This window comes from Panthera onca, chromosome X, assembly GCF_046562875.1.
Source record: "Panthera onca isolate mPanOnc1 chromosome X, mPanOnc1 haplotype 2, whole genome shotgun sequence".
NCBI classification, from domain to species: Eukaryota; Metazoa; Chordata; class Mammalia; order Carnivora; family Felidae; genus Panthera; species Panthera onca.
In genome coordinates, this window is record NC_138357.1 from 68,414,321 (window position 1) to 68,438,660 (window position 24,340).

Below are 24,340 nucleotides of genomic sequence, written 5' to 3' on the forward strand. Positions count from 1 at the left end.
GTTTATCCCAAGTTCAAACTTAATTGTGCATCCTGTATTTTATGTGGCAAATCTAAAAAAAGAGAGAAAGACGTTATTCTGCAATTCCCGGTTGTGTAAAACACTCAAAGGCCCTAGAAAATATAGCTGTTAAGCCCAAGTACCTGACTCCTTGCAGAGAAGCTATTTCCGGTCTCGGGCCCTGAGAAAATGAGGGGGAGGAGAGAGAAGATTAAGGTAGCTGAGTGGAGTCCGCCAGCGTCCCACAATTCTCTGCTCTAGGTTCCTCTTTCCTCGCTCAAGATGGCGCTGCTCGTGATACATTCTTCACGCTGGGCAGCCGCAGCGACTGCCTTTGAAAAGTGTCGGCACGTGGCGATTCTGATTCGGTCTCTAGGCTCTGTCCGTGGTGCAGGTCCTCAGCGGAGATCACGTCAGCTCGGCGCCTCGGGAGCTGCTCGAATTTCCCAGGTGAGATGACATTCACGTGGAAGAGTAGGGTGAAGGACAAAGGGACCTATGGAAAAGTTTGCTCTCACGTCCTCGGGTCAGAGAGAAAGCCAAGAAGAAAGGTTGTCAGGGCTAACTCAGAACATCAGTAAGTGAAGGAAATTAGGGTTGGTAATTTGAGGAAGGGGGGAAGAAAACCTTTGTGGTACGGCAAGGGAATGGAACGGAAGGTTCTGGGCAGAGGGCACCTGGAGCACTAGTTATTCTCAAAGGATTTACGTGTTTGTTTCCCTCCCCCTGCCCTTCGTAGTTTAAAAGATGGGGTAGACGGGATCCCCAGATTGCTTACCTTTCTAAATGCAAGGAAAACTGGCAACTTTTCCGAAGTTAGTAATGGAATTTGGGACTAATATGGCCATGGTTCAGATTTTACTCTCTTGAAAGTAGTATTTGGGGAGCATTGTAACATGACAGCAGAACTACCTGTAAACAAGAGGCTGAGTTGGCACCAGTTAACTCTCTGCTGACAGTGCTTCCTGATAGGCCAAAAACCATACCTATCTTTCTCTCCAAAACATAGACCGCCCTAAATTCGTATGTAAACACGATTGTCTTTTTATCTGAAAATAGTGTTCTTCTGTGTACACAGGTCGCTTTGGAAGCCATAAGGCTGCTTATCTTTAATTAATGAATGTAGTTTTTGTTATAGTGTCTCTTAACTTGTGTCCATAATTCTCTCTTAGCAGTTACAAAAAAATATTCATATTTGTACTTTGGTATATCTTTTTATTTCCTATATATTGGCAAAATGTTTAATTGCCACCCCTTGTTCATCAGTATCGCTGAAGCATTGTCAGTTTTGTTTGAGAAGCACCCTCATAAATTTTGATTCCACGTGAACAGATATTTAATGTCTACATTGTACATAGCGCTATGCTAGATAATGAGGGTACCAAGAGAAACATAAATTAATGCCTTCAAGATTGATCAGTTTAGTTAAGGAGTTTGTATCTATGTATTACAAGAATAACTAAACAATGTAAGTAGGTTAAATATCAAATGAATAGTATAAACAATAAGGGCAGTAAGCATCTAGAGGAAATAGGGATAATTAAGGACCAGATTATAGAGAGGATCTCATGCTGGTGATAGAACTGAGGAGATTTAAGCAGGGAGAATAGAGAATGACACTAGGCATGTGGAATGCCGGAGAAATTATATGCATTTGTTCATCCAGTGATTATTGAACACCTTTACAGCAGTAGAGGTTACAGCAGAATAAAATATAGGCCCTGTCCTTGAAGAGTTTAAAATCTAGTAAGGGAAAAAGGTAAGTAAACAGGCAATTATAATACAGTAGTGCAATGATGGGAAGGGTACAGAGTACTGAAAGAGTATACTTGAAGGGCATCTAATCTAATTTTGAGGTGGGAAAATGCCTTGAATAACTGATATCTACTAAGCCAAGGCCTTAAAAAATTAAGAGAAATTAGCTAAAGAGGGAATAGTGTGTGCAAAGGCCCACAGGTAAGAGAGAGTATGGACCATTTGTAGAACTGCATGTAGTTTAGGCTACTGAGGAGTTCAGGATAGAAGCGGCAGATCAGGGGCGCCTGGGTGGCTTGGTCGGTTAAGTGTCCGACTTCGGCTCAGGGCATGATCTCACGGTCGGTCGGTTCGAGCCCCGCGTCGGGCTCTGTGCTGACAGCTCAGAGCCTGGAGCCTGTTTCAGATTCTGTGTCTCCCTCTTTCTGTGACCCTCCCCCGTTCATGCTCTGTCTCTCTCTGTCTCAAAAATAAATAAACGTTAAAAAAAAAAATTAAAAAAAAAAAAAAAAAGAAGCGGCAGATCAGCCTAGATCTAGAAGCAAATCCAGATCATTTTATTAAAGGTTTTAAAACACTTTATAGTTGAAATTTTGTAACACATGACCTCTTGGGAACCATTCTTATTCTGTAGTCCTCTAATAAGCCTAATGAAGTTAAGATAATATTTGTAGGACTTTGTCAGGCTGGGGGGATGGGGGGAAGGAGAAGTTACTGGGAGTTTCAGAGGAAGTGATGGAAATAAATTTCTCTTTTCATGAACACTGTCCCCACAACTTTCTTCTTCCACTGTCTTCTGTACATCCTACCATTCCCTGTGGTTAACATTTCCAAAGTGTGAAAAACAAAGATGTTACTTTTGTTTTCTGCTTCTTAAAGGCATGCAACTCTTGCCATAATTTGAAAAAATGTAGATTTAACTGGGAGATGAAGGAATGGTTATAAGGCTTTCATACTTTTAGGACAATCATTAGTATATAGCATAATATTTTAGAGCTGAAAGGAACCTTAGTGCAGTGTTATGAAACATGTTAATAAGTTGGATCAGTCTTTTTTTATATGAAATTCAGTAGAATAAGAAAGAAAATGTCAGTGCTTTATACATATTAAGGGAAGTATTGTTTTATGTACTGTTTTACGTGTATATGTACATTGACACATGTATGCGATTACTGGGATGCATTGTAAAATGTGTTTTTCACACAGGATTATTTACTGGATCTATGCTGTGCAATATGGTAGTCACCAGCTTCATGTGGCTGTTAAAATTTAAATTAAATTAAAATTTTAATTCCTTGGTTGCATTAGCCACATTCCAAGGGCTAAAAAGGTACATAGATATGGAACATTTCCATCATTGCAGAAAGTTCTGTCCAACAGTGCTGCTTTAGAGAAGATCATGTCCAGCCTTCTAATTTTGCAGATGAGGTAACTAAATCCTAGTATAGATAAATGGCAGCCTTTAAGGCCATTCATTCATTTATTGCCTTCTCTGTCAGGTGTTCATATAAAGGTAAATAAGACTCTTGCAGGCATTAAGCATACAATAAATGTTGAATTGTAAAGATACTTACATTAGAGCACTGTTAATAGAGGGAAACACCTTAAACATAAAAGTTTTTTTGTTAAAATTGTAAGTGTGGTAAGATTTAAATTGTAATGATTTAAAATATGATAAGATTTAAATTGTAATGATTTATTATACAGTTGCCTCTCTACTACATTAGTTAATATTAAAAAGACGTGAGTTTTGGGGCGCCTGATGAGTACCTGAGTTGGTTGAGCATTCGACTCATTTTGGCCTAGGTCATGATCTCAGGATTGTGGGATTGAGCCCAGCATCGGGCTCTGTGCTGAACTCCCTCTGCCCCTCTCCCCCACTCATGCTCATTCTCTCTCTCTCCCTAAAATAAAAAGACATGAATTATGAGTGATAGAACTTTTTTCATCAATACTTATATGGTATGTGGTTAGTCCACAGTGCTTTTTATCTATGTTTAAAGAGTTAATTCTAGATCCTGATCCTGATCATATACTTTTCTTCATTTGTTTTTAAAAAAAAAATCTTTTTTGAGATTTATTCACATACCATATAATTCACCTATTTAAAGTGTGCAATTCAGTGGTTTTTATTTTTTTTATTTTTGTAAAATCAATCAGCACACTTATAATTAACAATGATTAACTTAATTTTTTAAATTTTAGAGCACGAGTAGGGGAGAGGGGTAAAGGGAGAGAGAGAGAATCTTAAGCAGGCTCCAAGCTCAGCATGGATCAAGAGTAGGATGCTCAAACAACTGGGCCACACAGGTGCCCTGAAATTCAATGGATTTTAGTATATGTAATGATACGTATCACTGTCACCATAGCCAATTTTACATCTTTATTACCTTAAAAACAACCTTACTACCCTTTTGCCTATCACCCTTCCCCCCCCCCCCCCCCCCGCCCACATTTCCCTCCCTCACCAGCCCTAAGAAACCACTAATCTATGTTCAGTTTCTATAGTTTGTCCATTTTGGACATTTAACATAAATGGAATCATATAATATGTGGTCTTTTAAGACTGGCTTCTTTCACTTAGTAGTATTGTGTTTTTAAGGTGCATCTGTGTTATGGCATATATTAAGTACCTCATTTTTTTTTTTTTAATATTTATTCTGAGAGAGAGAGAGAGAGAGAGAGAGAGAGAGAGAAAGAGAGAGAGAGAGAGAGCATGAGCAGGGAAGGGGCAGAGAGAGGGAGACACAGAATGTGAAGCAGGCTCCAGGCTCTGAGCTGTCAGCACAGAGCTGGATGTGGGCCTCGAATTCATGAACCACGAGATCATGACCTGAGCCAAAGTCAGACGCTTAACTGACTGAGCAACCCAGGCGCCCCAGTACTTCATTTGTTTTTATAGCCAAATAATATTCAGTGTGGTTATGCAATATTGCCTTTATGCATTCATTGGTTGGTGGGCATAGGTTTTTTTCCCTATCTTTTGGCTGTTATGAATAATGCTGCTATAAGCATCCATGTGCAAATTTTCATTTCTCTTGAGTGGATACCTAGGAGTAGAATTGCTGGATCATATGATAACTCTATGTTTAATTCTTTTAAGAACTGTTAGACTGGTTTTCAAGGGACTACACCATTTTACATCACCCTCAGAAATACAGGAGGGTTCCAGTCTCTCCACATCCTCGACAATGCCAATAGTTCTTGTTATCTTACTTTTTTTAGTCTAGCTATCCTAGTAGGTGTGAAGTGTTATCTCATTGTGGTTTTGATTTGTATTTCCCTAATGACAAAAGACGCTGAGCATCTATCCATGTGCTTATTAGCCATTTGCATATCTTTTTTTGAGGAATGTGTATTCAGGTCTTTTGCCCATTTTTTAATTGGGTTATTGGTCTTTTTATTATTGAGATATGAGAATTCTTTATATATTCTACATTCAGGTCCTTTATCAGATAATATGATTTGCAAATATTTTCTCCCATTCTGTGGGTTATCTTTTTACTTTCTTGATAATGTCCTTTGAAGCACAAAAGCTTTTCATTTTCATAAAGTCAAATTTATTTTTTTCTTTTGTCATACTTTTTGTGTTATACCTAAGAATCCATTGCCAAATTTGAGTTCATGAAGAATTACCATGTTTTCTTCTAAGAATTTTATAATGTAATTCTAGTGATATATAGAAACAACTTTTGTATAGTTATAGTTTCCTTTCCCCACTTTGTTGTTTTATTTTAATATATGTTACATCTGTAAATGTTGCAATCCTAACAATATATTGTCATAATTATTGTTTTATATAATTTATGACTTTTAAAGAAGCTGAGAGAAGACAGGAAGGCAAGTAAATATTTATTTTGTTATACTAGCCTTTTTTTAAAAAAATTTTTAACATTTATTTATTTTTGAGAGAGAGAAAGAGAGAGAGTATGAGCACAAGCAGGGGAGGGTCAGAGAGAATGAGACACAGAATCCGAAGCATGGTCCAGGCTCTGAGCTGTTAGCACAGAACCTGATGCGGGGCTCAAACTCACGGACTGCGAGATCATGACCTGAGCCCAAGTTGTACGCTTAACCGACTGACCCACCCAGGCGCCCCTGTTATACTAGCCTTTGTATTTATCATTTACGTTTCTCTTCATATCTTCTCTTGTGTTTGATTTAGCATCTGGAATCATTTCCTTATGCCAGTATAGCTGTGCTCCCATCCATCTCCTTCGTGGTGTTATTGGCAAATATATTGCATCGCTACAGGTCATAAGCTCAACAATTAATTTTTATCCATATTATTTTATACAGTTGCTTTTAATTTTTTATTTTTTAAAAAATATTTATTTTTGAGAGAGAGCGCACAAGTTTTTTATATAGTTTCTTTTTAAAATCAGTTCAAAGAAGAAGGTTAAAAAGTGTGCATTTATACATTCTGGTGCTGTGTGTGTGTGTGTGTGTGTGTGTGTGTTTCAATTACAGTCTGAGGTCATTTGTTTTCAGCCTAAAGAACTTACTTTAGTATTTCTTGTGGGGTAGTTCTGTTAGTAACAAATTTTCCTAGTTTTTATTTATCTGGGAATGTCTTTATTTTGCCTTCATTTTTGAAAAGTAAGTTTTCGGTATATAGTATTCTTGCTTGACAGGTTTTTTTTCTTTGAGTGCTTTGAATGTTATCCTACTGCCTTCCAGCCAATGCATTGTTTTTGCTAAGAAATCAGTTGTTACTCTTATTGGGTCCCCTTGTTAGTGAGGAGTTTTTTTTTTTTCTCTTGCTACTTTCAAGAAGTTCCCTTTGTTTTGGCTTTTAATGTTTTTACTATAAAGTATGTGTGGCTCTCTTTGCATGTTTCCTCCTTGGAGTTTGTTGTATTTCCTGGATGAGTAAATTATATTTTAATAAGTTCTTTTTAATAAGCTTTGGAAGGTTACAGCCATTATTTCAGCAAATAGTTTTTCTTCCCCTTTATCATTCTTCTTTCTTTCTTTCTTTCTGGTACACTCATTATGCATATGTTGGTGTGATTATTAATGTTCTACATTTCTCCGAGGCTCTGTTCATTTTTCTTCACTCTCTTTTATCTCTGTTCTTCATATTGCATAATCTCTATTCTGTCTTCAAGTTCACTAATTCTGCTGCCAATTTACATCTGCTGTCAATCCCCTTTAGTAAAGTTTTCATTTTAGTTGTTGTATTTTTTTAACTCTAGAATTTCCATTTAGTTCTTTTTAAATAATTCCTGTTTGTTGATATTCTTCATGTAATGTTATATCATCATCACATCTTCCTTTATTTCCTTTTTAAAAAATTTTTTAATGTTTATTTATTTTTGAGAGAGACAGAGACAGAATGTGAGTGGGTTAGGGGCAGAGAGAAAGGGAGACACAGAATCTGAAGCAGGCTCCAGGCTCTGAGCTGTCAGCACAGAGCCCAACGTGGGGCTTGAACTCATGAGCTGTGAGATCATGATCTGAGCTGAAGTCGGATGCTCAACCTACTGAGCCACCCAGGCGCCCCACACCTTCCTTTATTTCTTTAACGTGGTTTCTTTTAGTCTTTGGACATATTTATAATGACTACTTTGAAGCCTTTACTTTTCAATGTGACATTTGGTCAAAACCACAGGCAGTTTCTCTTGCCTGCTTTTTTCTCAGTGTATAGGTTATACTTTCCTGTTTCTTTGTATGTCTTGCAATTTTTTGGAAACTTGACATTTAAAGTTTTTTTTTTTTACGTTTATTATTGAGAGAGCGAGACAGAGCATGAGCATGGGAGGGGCAGAGAGAGGAGGAGACACAGAATGTGAAGGAGGCTTCAGGCTCTGAGCTGTCAGCACAGAGCCCAACACGGGGCTCTAACCCACCAACTGCGAGATCATGACCTGAGCCGAAGTCGGATGCCCAACTGACTGAGCCACCCAGGCGCCCCAGGAAACTGGACATTTTAGATAATGTAACTCTGGGTACTAGTCCCCTCCTTCTCAGGGCTTCTTGTTATTTACTTGCTTGTTTATTTGGTTAAAGACTGGATGGATTATTTTAGTGCTGTTTCTCTCCGCCCACCTCCCTGCTTCCACTTCACAGTATTTAGTGCTTCTTATGTTGCTCCTTAAAGGGTATGTCCACAGTTACCCTGGAATGACAGTGGTTTTGGTGAGGCTTTCTTTGCCTCTTTCCCAATTATGTTCCATTAGTTGCTGGCAAATTGCACTGTTGAAATCAATCATTTTCTTGAGGCAGAAATTGTTGCACAGACTGAAGCAGTCAAATTGAGGTTCCTTTGAAGTGAAAGCTCTGAGGTCAACTTTGGAGATTTGTTCTGACCGCAGGCAGGCTCCTCCCATCTGTCTCCCTTCTTGGTTTTCTGGTTCTCTGGGACATACCAGCTGACCTATGGTTTAGCTTCTGTGTCCAATGATTTCATTAGTGTTCTACTACTTAGCTTTCACCAGAACCTCCACTGTTTTTGAGAGCAACCTGAGGCTTGAACTTCCTCACATCAAGTTGTAAGTGAAGACATTTCCTCTGGGAAGAGATGAGGAGCTATTTGTTTTAGTGCCTTCTTCTCCTTCCAGACAAAAATCTGTCAGCCACAGCTCTGAAGCTGGGGCTGGAGACAATGGTCATTTGTCTCTTAGTTAAACCTCCCCTTTAGGAGTTGAGTGCTAGGTAGAGTAAGAGGAGTTTTTTTTTTTGACTGCCTCTCCTGGTATGGAACCAGCCTCTTAGGAATCATGGTCAGGGTGATTGGGCCTTTAGCAATCAAGTATTCTCAGTGGCACCATACCCAAGGTAGAGCCTTTGTCCCTCCCATGGAGCTGTGTGGAACAATGGAGCCCCTCCTTCTTGACCACGTTATCCCAGCATGTAGTTTCAGCAATAGGTTTCTGGGGGAAAGACGAAAAATGCTGATATCCTGACTTTCCCAGGAGGATAGTCTTCTGATTAGGAACTTATGAAGGAGAGAGGGGGGTAATGTACTGTGCTTTTGGCTGCACCAGTCTCAAGGGGAGTTTCCATATTGCCAAACTGGGAGTGGGGAGGCAGGGAGTATGTCCTGGTTCAGACGCTACAGACTTGCTATTCTTACTGAACTATAGTTGCTTTTCTTGAGTAAATGTTACTTTATTTGCTATATGCCCCCAGTCCCATTTCTAGGGGCTTTAAATGGTTGTCCTTTTATAAATTTTACCAGTTTTTCTGGGGAGTGGGTCTAAGGAGATCCTTATGTTGTCATGCCAGAAGTGGAACTCTCTTCATTTGTTTTTGACTCTCTCATGTCGTTTGGCTTACTGCATGCAGCAAAGTGGTCTGTCCTTTTTCTTTGGTTTGTAGAAGATGATTTCCATTTAGATCTGGCACACCTTTTGTTTTAGTGTACTTATCTTGTATGCTCTATTTAGTAGTTCTTTTGGATAGGTACTGTTTTGTTTTCATTTGCTGGCTCACATTTCATTTGTTTACATCATGGGCAAGGAATGAGAACTTTAATATCTTCCTGTAGAAAATTCCCTCTTCCTATACTCCCCACTGCTGACTGGCTGCTACTAAGAGACTTTGCTTCTGGACATCATATTAACTGAAGTGGAATATAATAATACTAATGAAATGATGCTGCTTTGCTTTTTAGAGATCCTAGTTTTAAGATATAAGTTTTTCATTATAAGATGCATATCAAGAGATGGCAGTGATTACTGAGAAGATATGAAATGTAATAAGAAAATTAAAAACAACAGGAAAAAATTAAGGGTGTTTTTAAGTAAATTTTGCATGGAACTTAAGAGGGTGAGAGGTGATTCAGTGAAATTTAAAGTACCTGAAAGACAATTTTTTTAAATTAATTAGTTAATTAATTAAAATTTTTTTTAACATTTATTTATTTTTGAGAGAGAGAGACACACAGCATGAGCAGGGGAGGGGCAGAGAGTGAGGGGGAGACACAGAATCTGAAGCAGGCTCCATGCTCCGAGCTGTCAGCACAGAGCCTGATGCGGGGCTTGAACTCACCAACTGCGAGATCATGACCTGAGCTGAAGTTGGACACTCAACCGACTGAGCCACCCAGGTGCCCCAAGGACAATTTTTTTAAATTAAAAGATATCATTCTAATAATTCAGTGATACCTGAACTTACCTGGAACATTAGTTCATTAGGAACATAGACTTCAGTTGCAGGAAGACGGATTTAATATACATATAAAATTAATTTCTTAAATTAATAGTCTTTTTATTGGGAGAGCAGTAATGACTTTTTAAATGACCTAAGTGGCAGAACAAATAACCATTGATTATAATTTAAATAGATATCTTCTTAATGATAGAACTGGCTTAAATTTATATTATTCAGCATCACAACTCACTTTAAAAGGGGTGATTTGGCAGAAAGAACATTGGTAAACGGTCAGAAGAGTTGGATTCTAGTCTTGGCTTTGGTGTTAGGAGACAAGTGAACAATCATTAAATAGTAATTTGCAATCATTAGACAAATATGAGTTATGAAGAAGCAGTGGCTTGGTTTTGAGAAGAGCAGGACCAAACCAATTCAGTTCTTCATATGAGAGAGAGTGACAGGGTACTTACTTAGAAGTGTAGTCTATGTTGATTTCAGTAAAGCTTTCAAATCTTGTCCCCTATATCATTCTCACCCAACAAGCCAGGAAGAAATGGTATTGCAAACTGTTAAGAGGTCTTGAGGTAGTAGTGTAGTAGTAAGAAAATCTTACCAGAGAAAATACAGATAATTTGAAAGAGTTTGATTTATAAATATTAAAGGGGATAAACAACTGGTGTACAAAGGACATAGCATGGTGTAATGGAATGAATATTGTCACTAGGACATCTGAATACTTGAGCTCTATTTCTACTCTTAATTATCTTGGACAGATTGTTTAGTCCTCCGGACTTCAGTTTCTGTAAGGGTTCAACTACTTGATCTCTAAAGTTTCTTCCAATTCTGTAGTTTCCTGACTCTGATCTGCAGGGACTTTGTATAAATAGAATCTCTACTTTGTGATCCTAGTTTATTACTGGTAGTAAGTAGGTTTCTAGTAGCAACATAGGCTACATTTAAATTCACGTAAGTTTTTAATGGGGGCAAATTTATATTGTTCTGCCTCTTATAGTACTTGTTGATCTAAGAAGAGGAATAGAAAAAATGAGATTGATGATGAGTTTAGTATTTGCTTAGTGTTGGGGAGATGAAATTAGAGTGGGGAAAGAGAAAGCTAGGTTCTAAAATAATCTATGAAGGTAGAAATAGGTTCCAAATAGATGGTGGAGAGTAGCAGCAGTGCTTGTAAAAGTTGTAAATAAAGATGAAGTTTACCTGGCCTATAAATGATAAAGAAAAGAAATATAAAGGTCTTAGTCTGAAAGTGGCTTTGGAGATTGAGAAGAGGAATTCAGAAGACCCCTTATTGGAAATAGTCAAATAAATAACATTATTTAAGCCATTGATATAGTTTATTGAATTGGTTATTAAAATTAACATGAGGGGGAAGAAAAGTTCATAATATTATTTCTAAGTTTTCTTTTAGAGCACTAGGCCCTTCAAGAATCTGATAAAAGCCATGAACCTTCTCCCTGGAAAAACGGGCATACATGCTTCATTTTTCACACCATTTTTTTGGGGGGGGGGAGATCAGAGATCCCTGATAAATATAATAATGAAGACTGGGGGGCATTTCTAATGGAGTTCCTGAGTAGCCAGTGGCAGAATAAAGGGCACTTATCACTGGGCAGTGGGGGATAGAAGTGGAATGGAAACTTATTTTGCTTGTATCAAAACTTTGATTAAATGAAAAATACAGTAATGTTGATTCTCAGTGTTGATCTGAAAGTTAGGCTTCTCAAAAAGGAGTATGTTCCTTCCATGTCATAAGATAGAATTTAAAATAGAGGCGAAATTGCCTGTTCTGTATATGATCCTTATTGTTTTCTCTCTTTATTTATATATTTTCCCTTTTTAATTGTACAAAACTGCCTGTAATAAAAATGTGAGAAAAGTAACCCACAGTCTTACCTCTTAAGTAATTTTCCATTTTCCCCTTGAATTCTAGTTGTTATATGTACATAAATTTTACAATTCTGAGATAACTTTAAATTGTTTCTTTTTACTTATAAGCATTATTTTTCTTGGTGCTCAGTCTTTACAAAATTAGGTCTTTTAATTAATATTTTAGTAATTTTAATAGGTGTATATTTAACTGTCTACAAAAGGTGACATTTTCTTTGTTTTGGTTTTTTACCTCCTTTTCTAAAATTTGTCTTCCTAAAGTTTTGCTAGAGACACAGTTAAGTCCATAACTGTGTGTGTGTGCAAATACGTAGAAACCTGGAAGTATATACTTAAATGTAGCTCTGAAGAGGGAGGGGATGGCTTGTGAAACTAAAGGATAGTAAGGGACCTTTAACTTGTTATTAAAGATACTTTGTCATTTTATAAGAAAAATTTCATGTGTAAGCTTTTCAGTTGGTGGTCTGACCTTTTTAATAGGTTGTATTAACTTATTTGTTCAACTCTAGTTTTGTGTACATCCTTGTATATGACTCAGTGGTTATTTTGTGTAATGTAAAAAGATCTTTAACATTTATTTATTTCTAGTTTTTTTATGTTTATTTATTTTTGAGGGAGAGAGGGAGAGACAGAGTGCAAGGAGAGGGAGGGGCGGAGGGAGAGGGAGACACAGAATCCGAAGCTGTCAGCACAGAGCCTGATGTGGCGGCTTGAACTCACAAACCTTGAGATCATGACCTGAGCCCTCATTGGAGGCTTAACCAACTGAGCCACCCAGGCGCCCCAAAGATCTTTAAAATTTTAAAGAAACTTTCCTGAAAGTATTCTATAATTTTTCAATTTAGCTAATTTTTGATTATCAGTTTACTAGGGAATTGGGGAATGCTTTTAAGATTGAGTCTCAGTATTTCCTCTTCATTTCACTGGTTTCTTCAATTAGTATGTAACATAGGTATTTTGCATATTTGGTGCTGCCTAATAGGGAACTGTAATCATGTTTCTTTTATCAAAATTAAGCTCTTGTATTTTAAAAAATTACCAAAACAGTACTGAAAGATTAGGAAATATGGGGAAAACAAAGAAGAAAGAATAAGAAAAAAGAAAAAAGCAGCTATTCTCTAACACTTTGGTATAAACCTATACTTAGAATTTTAGTGTTCATAGTTTACAAAATGCTTTAACATTTCATTTTTTCCTGTTCCTATTTTATTCATTGTTTTTCACCAGGATCCAAAAAATAAAGACTTCCTGTTGCTTAGAGCTGTACTGCCCAGTACAGTAGACATTACCCACATGTGGCTACTTCAAATTCCATTGAAAGTAATTAAAATTAAAGAAGATAAAAAACTAGCAGCTTAGTCACACTAGACACGTTTCAAGTGCTCAATAGCCACATGTGACTAAGTGGCTATTGTATTTGACCACACAGATATAGAACATTTCTGTTATCACTGAAAGTTCTGCTGGATATGGCTGGCCTAGTAGATAATTTTAAATAGGGAATGATATTATCAGATATGTTTTTGGAATATTATTCTGGCTGCAGTTTGAAAGATAGGTTGAAAATAGGGATTGGAGATAGGATTTAGGATATTGAAGTAATATAGGAGAGAAGTGATAAAAAAACCTGCACTGCCTGTCCTGACGAAGCGTTGTCAGGGATTTGCCACCAAGCATTCTTGTATCATGACATGATTTTGAAATGCTTTGAAAGATCTTGAAAGGTTTTGAAACAGGAGAGTATCACTTTGTCTTAGCTACTTAACTTAGTCTCAGTGTTTTTATAAAATGGGCATTTGACAAAGACTTAACCTTATTTATCTCCCACAGTTCTGGGGAGGATCAAGTGAAAAAATAGATTGTGAAAGCAGTTTGTGAATTGTAAAGTGGTTTGAATTTTGCTATTACAATTTTAGCTTATGGTTCTGTAATAAAACATAATCTTTTGTAATCGATTTTGTGGGGACCGCCTATAGAACTCTTGTTGGTAGGCTACCCTCACTTATGTTTTTTAAGATTTTTTTTTGTTGTTATTTATTTTTGAGAGAGAGAGAGCGAACAGGGGAGAGGTAGAGAGAGAAGGGGACACAGAATCTAAAGCAGGCTCCAGGCTCTGAGCTATCAGCACATAGGCCAATGCAGGGCTCTAACTCACTAACCGAGAGATCATGACCTGGGCCGAAGTCCGACACTTAAACAACTGAGCCACCCAGGTTCCCCCTCACATGTGTTTTTGAATGCTTATCCAGCAGTCCAGTTGCACTCTAGCTAATTAGTGACAGAACTGACATGACAACCCAAGGCTTTTCATTCATCTCTTTCTCCTTCATCTCACTAGCTCTGCTTTTCACAACTTGAACAGATGAATTTTACTTATTTAGGACTTTTTGTGCAATTATACTCTATTGCATTGATGAATAGCTAAAGTAAATTTATTTAAATAAAACTGTTAGACTTTTAAATAATTTAAATTTAAATAAATTTTAAAAAATTTTTAAAAAATTTAATTAAAACTATTAGAAAACTGTCTTTTAAATGAATTCGTATATATTATGTATTACATATTACATATTACAGTATTGTAATACATACAGAAGTAGTAAAATCATACTACACTAATGTCTTTAGAGTTTACCACCGCCTAACACAACTCTAAATTTACAAAAAGAATATGCCACTATCATTCTCAGCAGTCTTTTAGCAAATGTTTATTGGGTACCTGCTATTTGGCAGACATTGTATAGGGCACTGAGGCTACAACCATGAGCAAGGCATAATCTTTGCCCTCCAGGAAATTGCAATTTAAAGGAAAAAACAGGTAACCAACTATTCACATAAGGTGTGATGAATGCTCTCATAGGGGTATATGCAGAATTATATGGAAGCCCAGAGGTGAAGAACCACCCTCAATCTAGTGAGGTTAGGGAACACTTTGCAAAGAATTTATAGATGAATACTGAAGGATTTGTAGGTAGAAGTTGGCTTGGTGGATGAGTGAAAGTTATTTTAGGAAAAAAGATATTAAATGCCTTGTCTTCTTTAGAAAAGCTGTAGTTTGGAGGTGGATTGGTAGTGGACAAGATTGGAAGTAGGGAGACATTTGGTTTGGATGGAACATTAGAGGGTTTAATGGTAATATTGGAGACAAGGGATGATAACCTCAACTAAGGCTATGACAGTGATTATAGAGCTATTTAAGAGGTAAAGTTGACAGGAGTTATGAGTGGTTTGATGCACAGGATAATAAGAAATAAAGAGGAAAGAAAGTTCCCAGGTATCTGGTTTAGGCATCTGAGTAGTGATACTGAGTAGTGATTAACTAAGATGGGAGGAGTGAGTTTGAGGGGTTGGAGAAGATAGAGAAAATGCTGAGTTCACCATGGGATATGTGGGGTTTAAGCTATCTGTGAGATATGATGAAAATGTCTAATGAACACTTGTATATATGGGGTAGATACTTGTCAAAGAGATCTGGGCTTGAGATAAAGTTTGAGAGTAATTGTGGAGGTAATTTTTTTATAGTGGCTATGGATACCTTTGGGAGACTGTATAAAATGAGAACAAAATAGAGGGCTAAAGAAGAAACTCTTGAGTTTCCCAGTATTTAAATCAAACAATAGTTGAAGAAGATCTCACAGTGGCCAGAGAGGTTAAAGGAATGGGGGTAGATTGATATTCTAGAAGTCAAGAGAAGAGACAGTTTCAGAAAGAAAGGAATGGTCAGTAGTGTTATGCAACGGAGAGGGTATGTAAAATGAATATGCAAAATGTTACTGAATTTAGCAATTAGTATTTCTGATAAACAGTTTCAGTAGTGATTGGGGGTAGAAGCCATATTACAGTGTTTTAAGCAGTGAGACATTAGTGGTGTGTCCTTCTCAGTGCATCATTTTGGGGGTACATGGTGTTGTTACATCTTATTTCTGGTGAAGTTAACCTTCATTGCTTGGTTAAGGTGGTGTCTACCAGGTTTCTCCAATGAAAAATACTATTTTCTCTTTTGTAATTAAAACATACCTTAAGGGAAATTCTTTGAGAGTATGCAAACAATCATGTTTCTCTTAAAACTTTCACTAGCTAGTAACGTGCATCAGTGGATCTTGTCTACAGTTACTACTGTGATGTTTGCCTAATTATGTTTTTCTGTTTCCCTCATTCCTTCTACATTTGTTAATTGGAATTCTTCTGTAAGGAAGAGCTGTCACTTCTCCCTAACTTAATTTCTTATTTATTTATATCAGGATGAACTCATAGATGTTAATAAACTATATTCTATGAATTATAACCCAGTACTCTCAAGTTTTATTTTGTTGCTCTCGTTGTCCCAGCTCTAAGCCACTGGAAGCTCCAGTCTCCAGCTCCTCTGTCCTTTGGACATGTGCCTATCTGTTTTCAAGCACTTCCTTACTTTTAGGCAACACACGATTTTCCAGGTTCATCTTATATTTTCCCTGCCCTGGCCCTGAGATCAGCTGTTTCTACAAAGAACCCTGTACCTTCCATTGGAAAATGGCATTTGTTTGTTTATTTACTTATTTTTCTTTTCAAATTTTTATTTAAATTTTAGTTAACATATAGTACAATATTGGTTTCAGGAGTAGGATTCAGTGATTTATTACTTACATATAACACCCGGTACTCATCATAACAAGTGCCCTCCTTAATACCCATCACCCATCTAGCCCATCCCCCATCCATGCTTTAGCCCTCTATTTGTTCTCTATCTTTAAGAATCTCTCATGGTATGTTTCCCTGTCTCTTTTTTTTTATTTCCCCCTCTCATAATGTTCATCTGTTGTGTTTTCTAAATTCCACATATGAGTGAAATCATCTGGTATTTGTCTTTCTCTGACAGACTTATTTGGCTTAGCATAATACACCCTAGCTCCATCCGTGTCATCACAAATGGCAAGATACCATTCTTTTTGATGGCTGAGTAATATTGCATTGTGTATCTATACCACCCACATCTTTTTTTTTTTAATTTTTTTAATGTTTATTTATTTTTGAGACAGAGACAGAGCATGAACAGGGGAGGGTCAGAGAGAGGGAGACACAGAATCTGAAACAGGCTCCAGGCTCTGAGCTGTCAGCACAGAACCCAACGCGTGGCTCGAACTCACAGACTGTGAGATCATGACCTGAGCCTAAGTCGGCCACTTAACCAACTGAGCCACCCAGGCGCCCCTATACCACATCTTCTTTATCCATTCATGGACACTTGGGCTCTCTCTATAGTTTGGCTATTGTTGAAAATGCTGCTTATAAACATTGGGGTGCATGTGTCCCTTTGAATCTGTATTTTTGTATCATTTCGGTAAATGCCTAGGTGCAATTCCTGAATCGTAGGGTAGTTCTATTTTTAACTTTTTGAGGAAGCTGGATACTGTTTTCCAGAGTTTTTGCACCAGTTTGCATTCCCACCAACAGTGCAAGAGTTTTTCCCTTTCTCCACATCCTCACCAACATCTGTTGTTGCCTGAGTTGTTTATTTTAGCCATTGTGACAGATGTAAGGTAGTATCTCATCGTGGTTATGATTTGTATTTCCCTGATGATGAGTGATGTTGAGCATCTTTTCATGTGTCTGTTTGCCATCTGGATGTCTTCTTTGTAAAGTGTCTATTCATGTCTTTTGCCCATTTCTTAACTGGATTGTTTTTTGAGGGTGTTGAGTTTTATAAGTTCTTTATAGATTTTGGATACTAACCCTTTATCAGATATGTCATTTGCAAGTATCTTGTCCCATTCCATAAGCTGCCTTTTAGTTTTGTTGATTGTTTCCTTACCTGTGCAGAAGCTTTTTATCTTGATGAGTTCCCAATAGTTGATGTTTGCTTTTATTTCCCTTGCCTCAGGCGACATGTCTAGTAAGAAGTTGATGCAGTCAAGGTCAAGGAGATTGCTGCCTGTTTTGTCCTGTAGGATTTTGATGGTTTTCTGTCTCACATTTAGGTCTTTCATCCATTTTGAATTTATTTTTGTGGATGGTGTCAGAAAGTGGTCCTGTTTCCTTCTTCTGCATGTTGCTGTCCAGTTTTCCCAAAAGCATTTGTTGAAGAGACTGTCTTTTTTCCATTGGATATTCTTTCCTGCTTTGTCAAAGATAATTTGACCATATAGTTGTGGCTCCATTTCTGGGTTTTCTGTTGTGTTCTGTTGTCTGTTTTTATGCCAGTGCCATACCGTCTTGATGACTACAGCTTATAATATAGCTTGAAATTCGGAATCATGATGCTTCCAGTTCTGTTTTTCTTTTTTTAACGTTACTCTGGCTATTCCGGGCCTTTTCTGGTTCCATTCAAATTTTAGGATTATTTGTTCTAGCTCGGTGAAAAATGCTGGTGGTATTTTGATAGGGATTATATTAAATGTGTAGATTTCTTTGGGTAGTATAGACATTTTAGCAGTGTTTGTTCTTCCAATCCATTAGAATAGAATTATGGAGAATGGCATTTAAAAATGAAGATCTGAATACTAGACGATGATACATTTTTAAAGCATAGTAAGTTCTTAAGTTCTCGAGATTGCCCAATATCCATAAATTTATTTACTGGCCTCACTAATAAAATAAATAAGCTTTCTACTAGGAATGTTAACTAATTTCACATAAGACTTGTGAGAACATTTAATCAATGAGAGCATTACCTTTTTCGTAAATAGTCTTGGGAAAAATGTGATTATTATTTTAATTGATAAACTTTGTGTCTTCAGAGAAGTGTGTTTAACTTTTCATTTGTTACTTTTGAGTAAATCCTCTTAATAGATAGATTACTTTCATAGATTACTCTTTAAAAAATTGCTAGGTGAAATTTACATAATATGGAATTAATCATTTTAAAGTGAATAATGTAGTGCATTTACAATGTAGTACAACCACCAACTCTGTCTAATTCCACAACATTTCCATTACTCCAAAGTAAAAGTCCTTACCCATTAAGCACTTTCTTCCCATTTTTTCCCTTACCCCAGCAACCATTAGTCTGGGTTTATCTATTCTAGATATTCCATATAAATGGGATCATATAATATGTAATGTTTTGTGTCTTCCTTCTTTCACTTAGCATAATCTTTCAGAGCTTTCTCCACATTGTATCATGTATTGGTACTTCATCCCTTTTTTATGGCTGGATATAACATTTCTTTTTTTTTTTAATAATTTTAAAAAATATTTATTTTTGAGAGAGAGAGAGAGAGAGAGAGAAAAAATATGAGTGGGGGAGGGTCAGAGAGAGGAAGCAGGCTTCAGGCTCTGAGCTGTCAGCACAGAGCCTGATGCAGGGCCTGAACCCACAAGCCATGAGATTATGACCTGAGCTGAAGTTGGATGCTTAATCAACTGAGCCACCAGGCACCCCCAGATAATATTTCTTCATATGTGTGTATATACCACAGTTTTTAAATCCATTCATCTGTGGAGGACACTTGGGCTGTTTATACCTATTGGCTGTTGTGAACAGCGCTACTATAAACACACATGTGCATGTACTTGTTTGAGTACCTGTTTTCACTTCTCTTGTTTTCTCTTTATTCTGGTTTTATTGAGATATAATTTACATATAACATTGTATAAGTTTAAGGTGTTGTACAGTATAATTATTTGATGCATGTATATATTGTGAAATGATTACCACAGTAAGTTTAGTGAACATCCATCATCTCTCATAGTTTTTTTTTCTTGTGATGAGAACTTTTAAGATCTACTCAGTAACTTTCAAATATACAATACAGAATTATTAACTATAGTCACCATGCTGTATTTCGTATTTCTTCTTGATCAGGTTTAGTAGGTTGTATGTTTCTAGGAACTTATCTATTATTATTCTAGATGCCAATTTGTTGGCATATAGTTGTCCATAGTAGTCTCTTATGATCTTCCGTATTTTTGTGGTATCAGTTGTAATGTCTCTTCTTTAATTTCTTATTTTATTTATTTGGTCCTCTTTTTTCTTGGTTAGTTAACCTAAAGGTTTGTTAATTTTATCTTTTCAATAGACCAGTTCTTAGTTTGTTAATCTTTTCTGTTGTTTTCCTGTTCTCTATTTCATTTATTTCTGCTCTACTCTGTATTAATTCCTTCCTTCTGCTAATTTTGGGCTAAGTTTGTTCTTTTTCTTCTTACCTGAGATGTAAAATTAGGTTGTGTATTTCAGATTTTTCTTTTTTTTTCTTTTTTTTTTGATATACGTGCATATTGCTGTAAATGAAGAACTACTCTTAGAAGTACTTTTGCTGTGGCTCATAAATTTTAGTATATTGCATTTTCACTTTTGTTTGTCTCAAGATATTTTTAAATTTCCCTTTTGATTTTTCTTTTTGCTCCATTTGTTGTTCAGGAATGTGTTGTTTAATTTCCATGTATTTGTTATTTTTCCACCTTTTCTCCTATTATTGATTGCTACTTTTACAACATTGTAGTCAGAAAAGTTATTTGGTGGGGTGCCTGTGTGGCTCAGTCGGTTAAGCGTCCGACTTCAGCTTAGGTCATGATCTCACCGTTCCTGAGTTTGAGCCCTGTATTGAGCTTTGTGCTGACAGTTCAGAGCCTTGAGCCTGTTTCAGATTCTGTGTCTCCCTCTCTCTCTCTGCCCCTCCCCTGCTCGTGCTCTGTCTCTCTTTCAAAAAGAAATAAACATTTTAAAAAGTTTAAAAAACAAAGAAAAGATATTTGGTATGATTTCAGTCTTTTTAAATCTGCTAAGGCTAGTTTTGTGGTCCAACATATGAGCTATCCTAGAAGATGTTTTGCACGCACTTGCAAAGAATGTGTGTTCTGCCTTTGGATGGAATGGTCTGTTAGGTCCATTGGTCTATAAGTGTTGTTCATATCTGCTGTTTCCTTGTTAATTCTCTGTCTGGATGATCTGTTGTTGAGAGTGATGTATTAATGTCCCCAGCTATTATTATATTGCTGTTTATTTCTCCTTTTAGTTCTGTTTTGTATTTGCTCTATCTATTTAGGTGCCCTTGTTTTCAGTTCTTTAGATTACGTAACTTGGAGTGGAATTATGGGGTCATATGGTAATTCTGTGTTTAATTGCAAAACTGTTTTCCACAGCATCTGAACCATTTTGTATTCCTACATACCTACACACCAGTAATGTGTGTAGGTTCCAATTTCTTCATATCCCTTCCAAAATGTCTTATTTTCTGGTCTTTTTTGTTTGTTTGTTTGTTTTTTGTAATTTTAGTATAGCCATCCTAGTGAATATGAAGAGGTACTTTATGGTGGTTTTGATATGCATTTCCCTTAATGACTAATGATGTTGAGAATATCTTCATGTGTTTGTTGGCCATTTGTATATCCATTGCCAAATTTGAGGTAATGAGAATTTCCTCCCTATGTTTTCTTTTAAGAGTTTTATGGTTATAACTCTTCTGTTTAGGTCATTGGTCCAATTTGTGGTTAACTTTCTGTATGTGATTTGAGGTGGGTGTCCAACTTTATTCTTTTGCATGTGTATATCCAGTTGTCCCAGTACCATTTGTTGAAGAAACTATTCTTTTCCCATTGGATGGACTTGGCACCCTTGTAAAAAAAAAAAAATCAATTGCCGTAGTTTTATGGGTTTATTTCTGAACTCGAAATACTATTCTACTAGTCTATATGTCTATCCTTAAGTCACCACCACACTTTCAATTATTGTATCTTTGTAGTAGGCTTTGAAATCAGGAAGTGTGTGTCCTCCAACTCCCTAATCCTTCTTTTTCTTGCCTAATTGCTCTGGCTAGAACTTTCAGTACAACATTGAGTAGCAGTAGTGGAAAACTGTTGTCCATGTCTTGTTCTGAGCTTACGGGGAGCACTGAGTTTTTCACCAGTGAGTATGATGTTGGCTATGGTTTTTACATGTTTTATCATGTTGAAGAAATTTCTTTCTATTCCCAGTTCTGAGTGTTTTTATCACAAAAGGATGTTGAGTTTGTCAAGTGCTTTTTCTTCACCGATTGAGATGATAGTATGATTTTTATTTAAAAAAATTTTTTTTAACTTTTAACATGGTTGATTGGGATTTAAAATTTTTTAATTACAGTATAGTTAACATACACTGTTATATTAGTTTCACGTGTACAATAGAGTGATTCAACAATTCTGTATATCACCCAGTATTCTAGAAGAATGTGTTTTAAGTAATCACTTTCATTAAGTGGCTAAAGAAACATCTTTTCTTTTCAAAAAATAAAGCAGTTAATTGGAAACTTGTCTCTTCTCCCTCATTACTCCCTGCTTAAAAAGTAACAACTTCACAGTGTTCAAAGTCCAAGTCAAAGCTACTGACGTGGCTCTAAGAGCCTTGCATCAGATGCCCCTCTCCAGTTTCCTCCTTAGCCTCTCCCATGAGTCATGTCAGCCCTGTGTTAGCCCTTAGGACTTGCCAACCTGTATCCTGCCTTGGATTATTAATCAAAGCTCTCTTGCTGCCTGAACCTCAATATATTCTCCATCATAGCATCTTATTCATGACCTTTTTTTCACTTTCCACAGTCTTCAATAACATTTATGAGTGTCAATTTATTTACTTGTATATTGTCTGTTTTCCTTTGCCAGACTAAAATCCCATGAGGGTTCGGGGCGCCTGGGTGGCGCAGTCGGTTAAGCGTCCGACTTCAGCCAGGTCACGATCTCGCGGTCCGTGAGTTCGAGCCCCGCGTCAGGCTCTGGGCTGATGGCTCGGAGCCTGGAGCCTGTTTCCGATTCTGTGTCTCCCTCTCTCTCTGACCCTCCCCCATTCATGCTCTGTCTCTCTCTGTCCCAAAAATAAAATAAAATTTAAAAAAAAAAAAAAAAAAAAAAAAAAGAGTTTAAAAAAAAAAAAAAAAAAAAAAAAAAAAAAAAAAAAAAAAAAAAAAAATAAAATCCCATGAGGGCAGGGCTATTTCTTTTTCATTCACCACTATGTGCCTCACATCTTTATACTGCTTAGCAGGTAGTTGGTATGGTGTTTATTCATGCAAATGCACAGTGAATAAAAGAATGAATCAGTAAATCAAAGAGTATTGGGGAATATTCAGATATTGCATGTGATGATTCTTTATGCAACGCATATACCAGGGGTTCCAAAACTTTACTACACATTAGAATCGTCTGGGTAGCTTTAAAAAAATCTCAATATACGTTTCAATCTTATTATATCATGATAGTTGAAGTTGAGAGAGCAAAACATTAGCCCTTTTAAGTTTTGAATTTTGTACACTTTAAGTTTTTATTTTAATTTCAGTTAAATTACAGTGTTATGTTAATTTCAGGTGTACAATATAGTAGTTCCACACTTCCATATAATACTTGGTGCTCATCAGAACAAGTGCAGTCTTTAATCTCTATCACCTATTTAACCCATCCCCCAACCTCCTCCCCTCTAGTAACCATCAGACTGTTCTTTGTAATTAAGAGTCTGTTTCTTGCTTTGTCTTCCTCTGTCTCTCTTTTATTCCTTGGCTTGTTTTGTTTCTTAAATGTCACACATGAGTGAAATCATATGGTATTTGTCTTTGTCTGAGTTATTTTGCTTTTCATTATACTCCCTAGTTCCATTCATGTCTTTGCAAATGGCAAGATTTCATTTTTTATGGTTGTGTGTGTGTGTGTGTAATACCGTATACATATCGATATATACCATATTGTCTTTATCCATTCATCAGTTGATGGACTCATGGGCTGCTTCCATATCTTGGCTATTGTAAATAATGCTACTATAAACATCGGGGTGCATGTATCCCTTTTAACTACTGTTCTTGTATTCTTTGGGTACATGCTCAGTAATGCTATCATAGGATCATAAGGTGAGACCATTTTTAACTTTTTGAGGAATCTTCATACTGTTTTCCACAGTGGCCACACCAGTTTGCCTTCTCACCGCTAGTACAAGAGCATTCCCCTTTGTCCACATCCTCACCAACACCTGTTGTTTCTTGTATTGTTGATTTTAGCCATTCTAACAGGTGTGAGGTGATACCTTATTGTAGTTTTGATATGAAATTTCCTGATGATGACTGCTGATGAGCATTTTTTTCATGTGTCTGTTGGCTATTTAAATGTCTTCTTTGGAGAAATGCCTGTTCATGTCTTCTGCCCGGTTTTTAATTGGATTATTTGGCTTTTGGGTGTTGAGTTTTATAAATTCTTTATATAATGTGGGTACTGGCTGTTTATCAGATATGTCATTTGCAGATATCTTCTCCCATTTTGTAGGTTGCCTTTTAGTTTTATTGATTGTTTCCTTTGTTATACAGAAACTTTTTTTTATGTAGTCCCAGTAGTTTATTTTTGTTTCCCTTGCTTCAGGAGACAATCTAGAAAGAAGTTACTGAGGCCAGTGTCAAAGAAGTTACTGCCTGTGCTATCTTCTAGGATTTTTATGATTTCAGGAGTCCGTTTTGAATTTATTATTGTGTATGGTGTATGTGTATTGTGTATGGTGTAAGAAAGTAGTCCAGTTTCATTCTTTTGTATGTTGCTGTCCACTTTTTTGCCAACATCATTTGTTGAAGAGACTGTGTTTTTACCATTGGACATTCTTTCCTGCTTTGTCGAAGACTAACTGACCATATACTTGTGGTTTTATTTCTGGATTTTGTATTCTGTT

The 24,340-nt window shown here is 36.6% G+C and overlaps 1 protein-coding gene across 1 annotated transcript in view; it reads left to right on the forward strand.

Moving 5' to 3' along the window:
* The first annotated feature begins 250 nt into the window (after positions 1–250).
* Positions 251–24,340, forward strand: part of ABCB7 (ATP binding cassette subfamily B member 7) — a 163,161-nt gene continuing 139,071 nt past the window's right edge. The window contains exon 1 of the mRNA XM_081793471.1: positions 251–450. Within this exon, the coding sequence (XP_081649597.1) occupies positions 283–450 (168 nt within the window). The 5' untranslated portion in view covers positions 251–282. The remainder of the gene's footprint in view (positions 451–24,340) is intronic.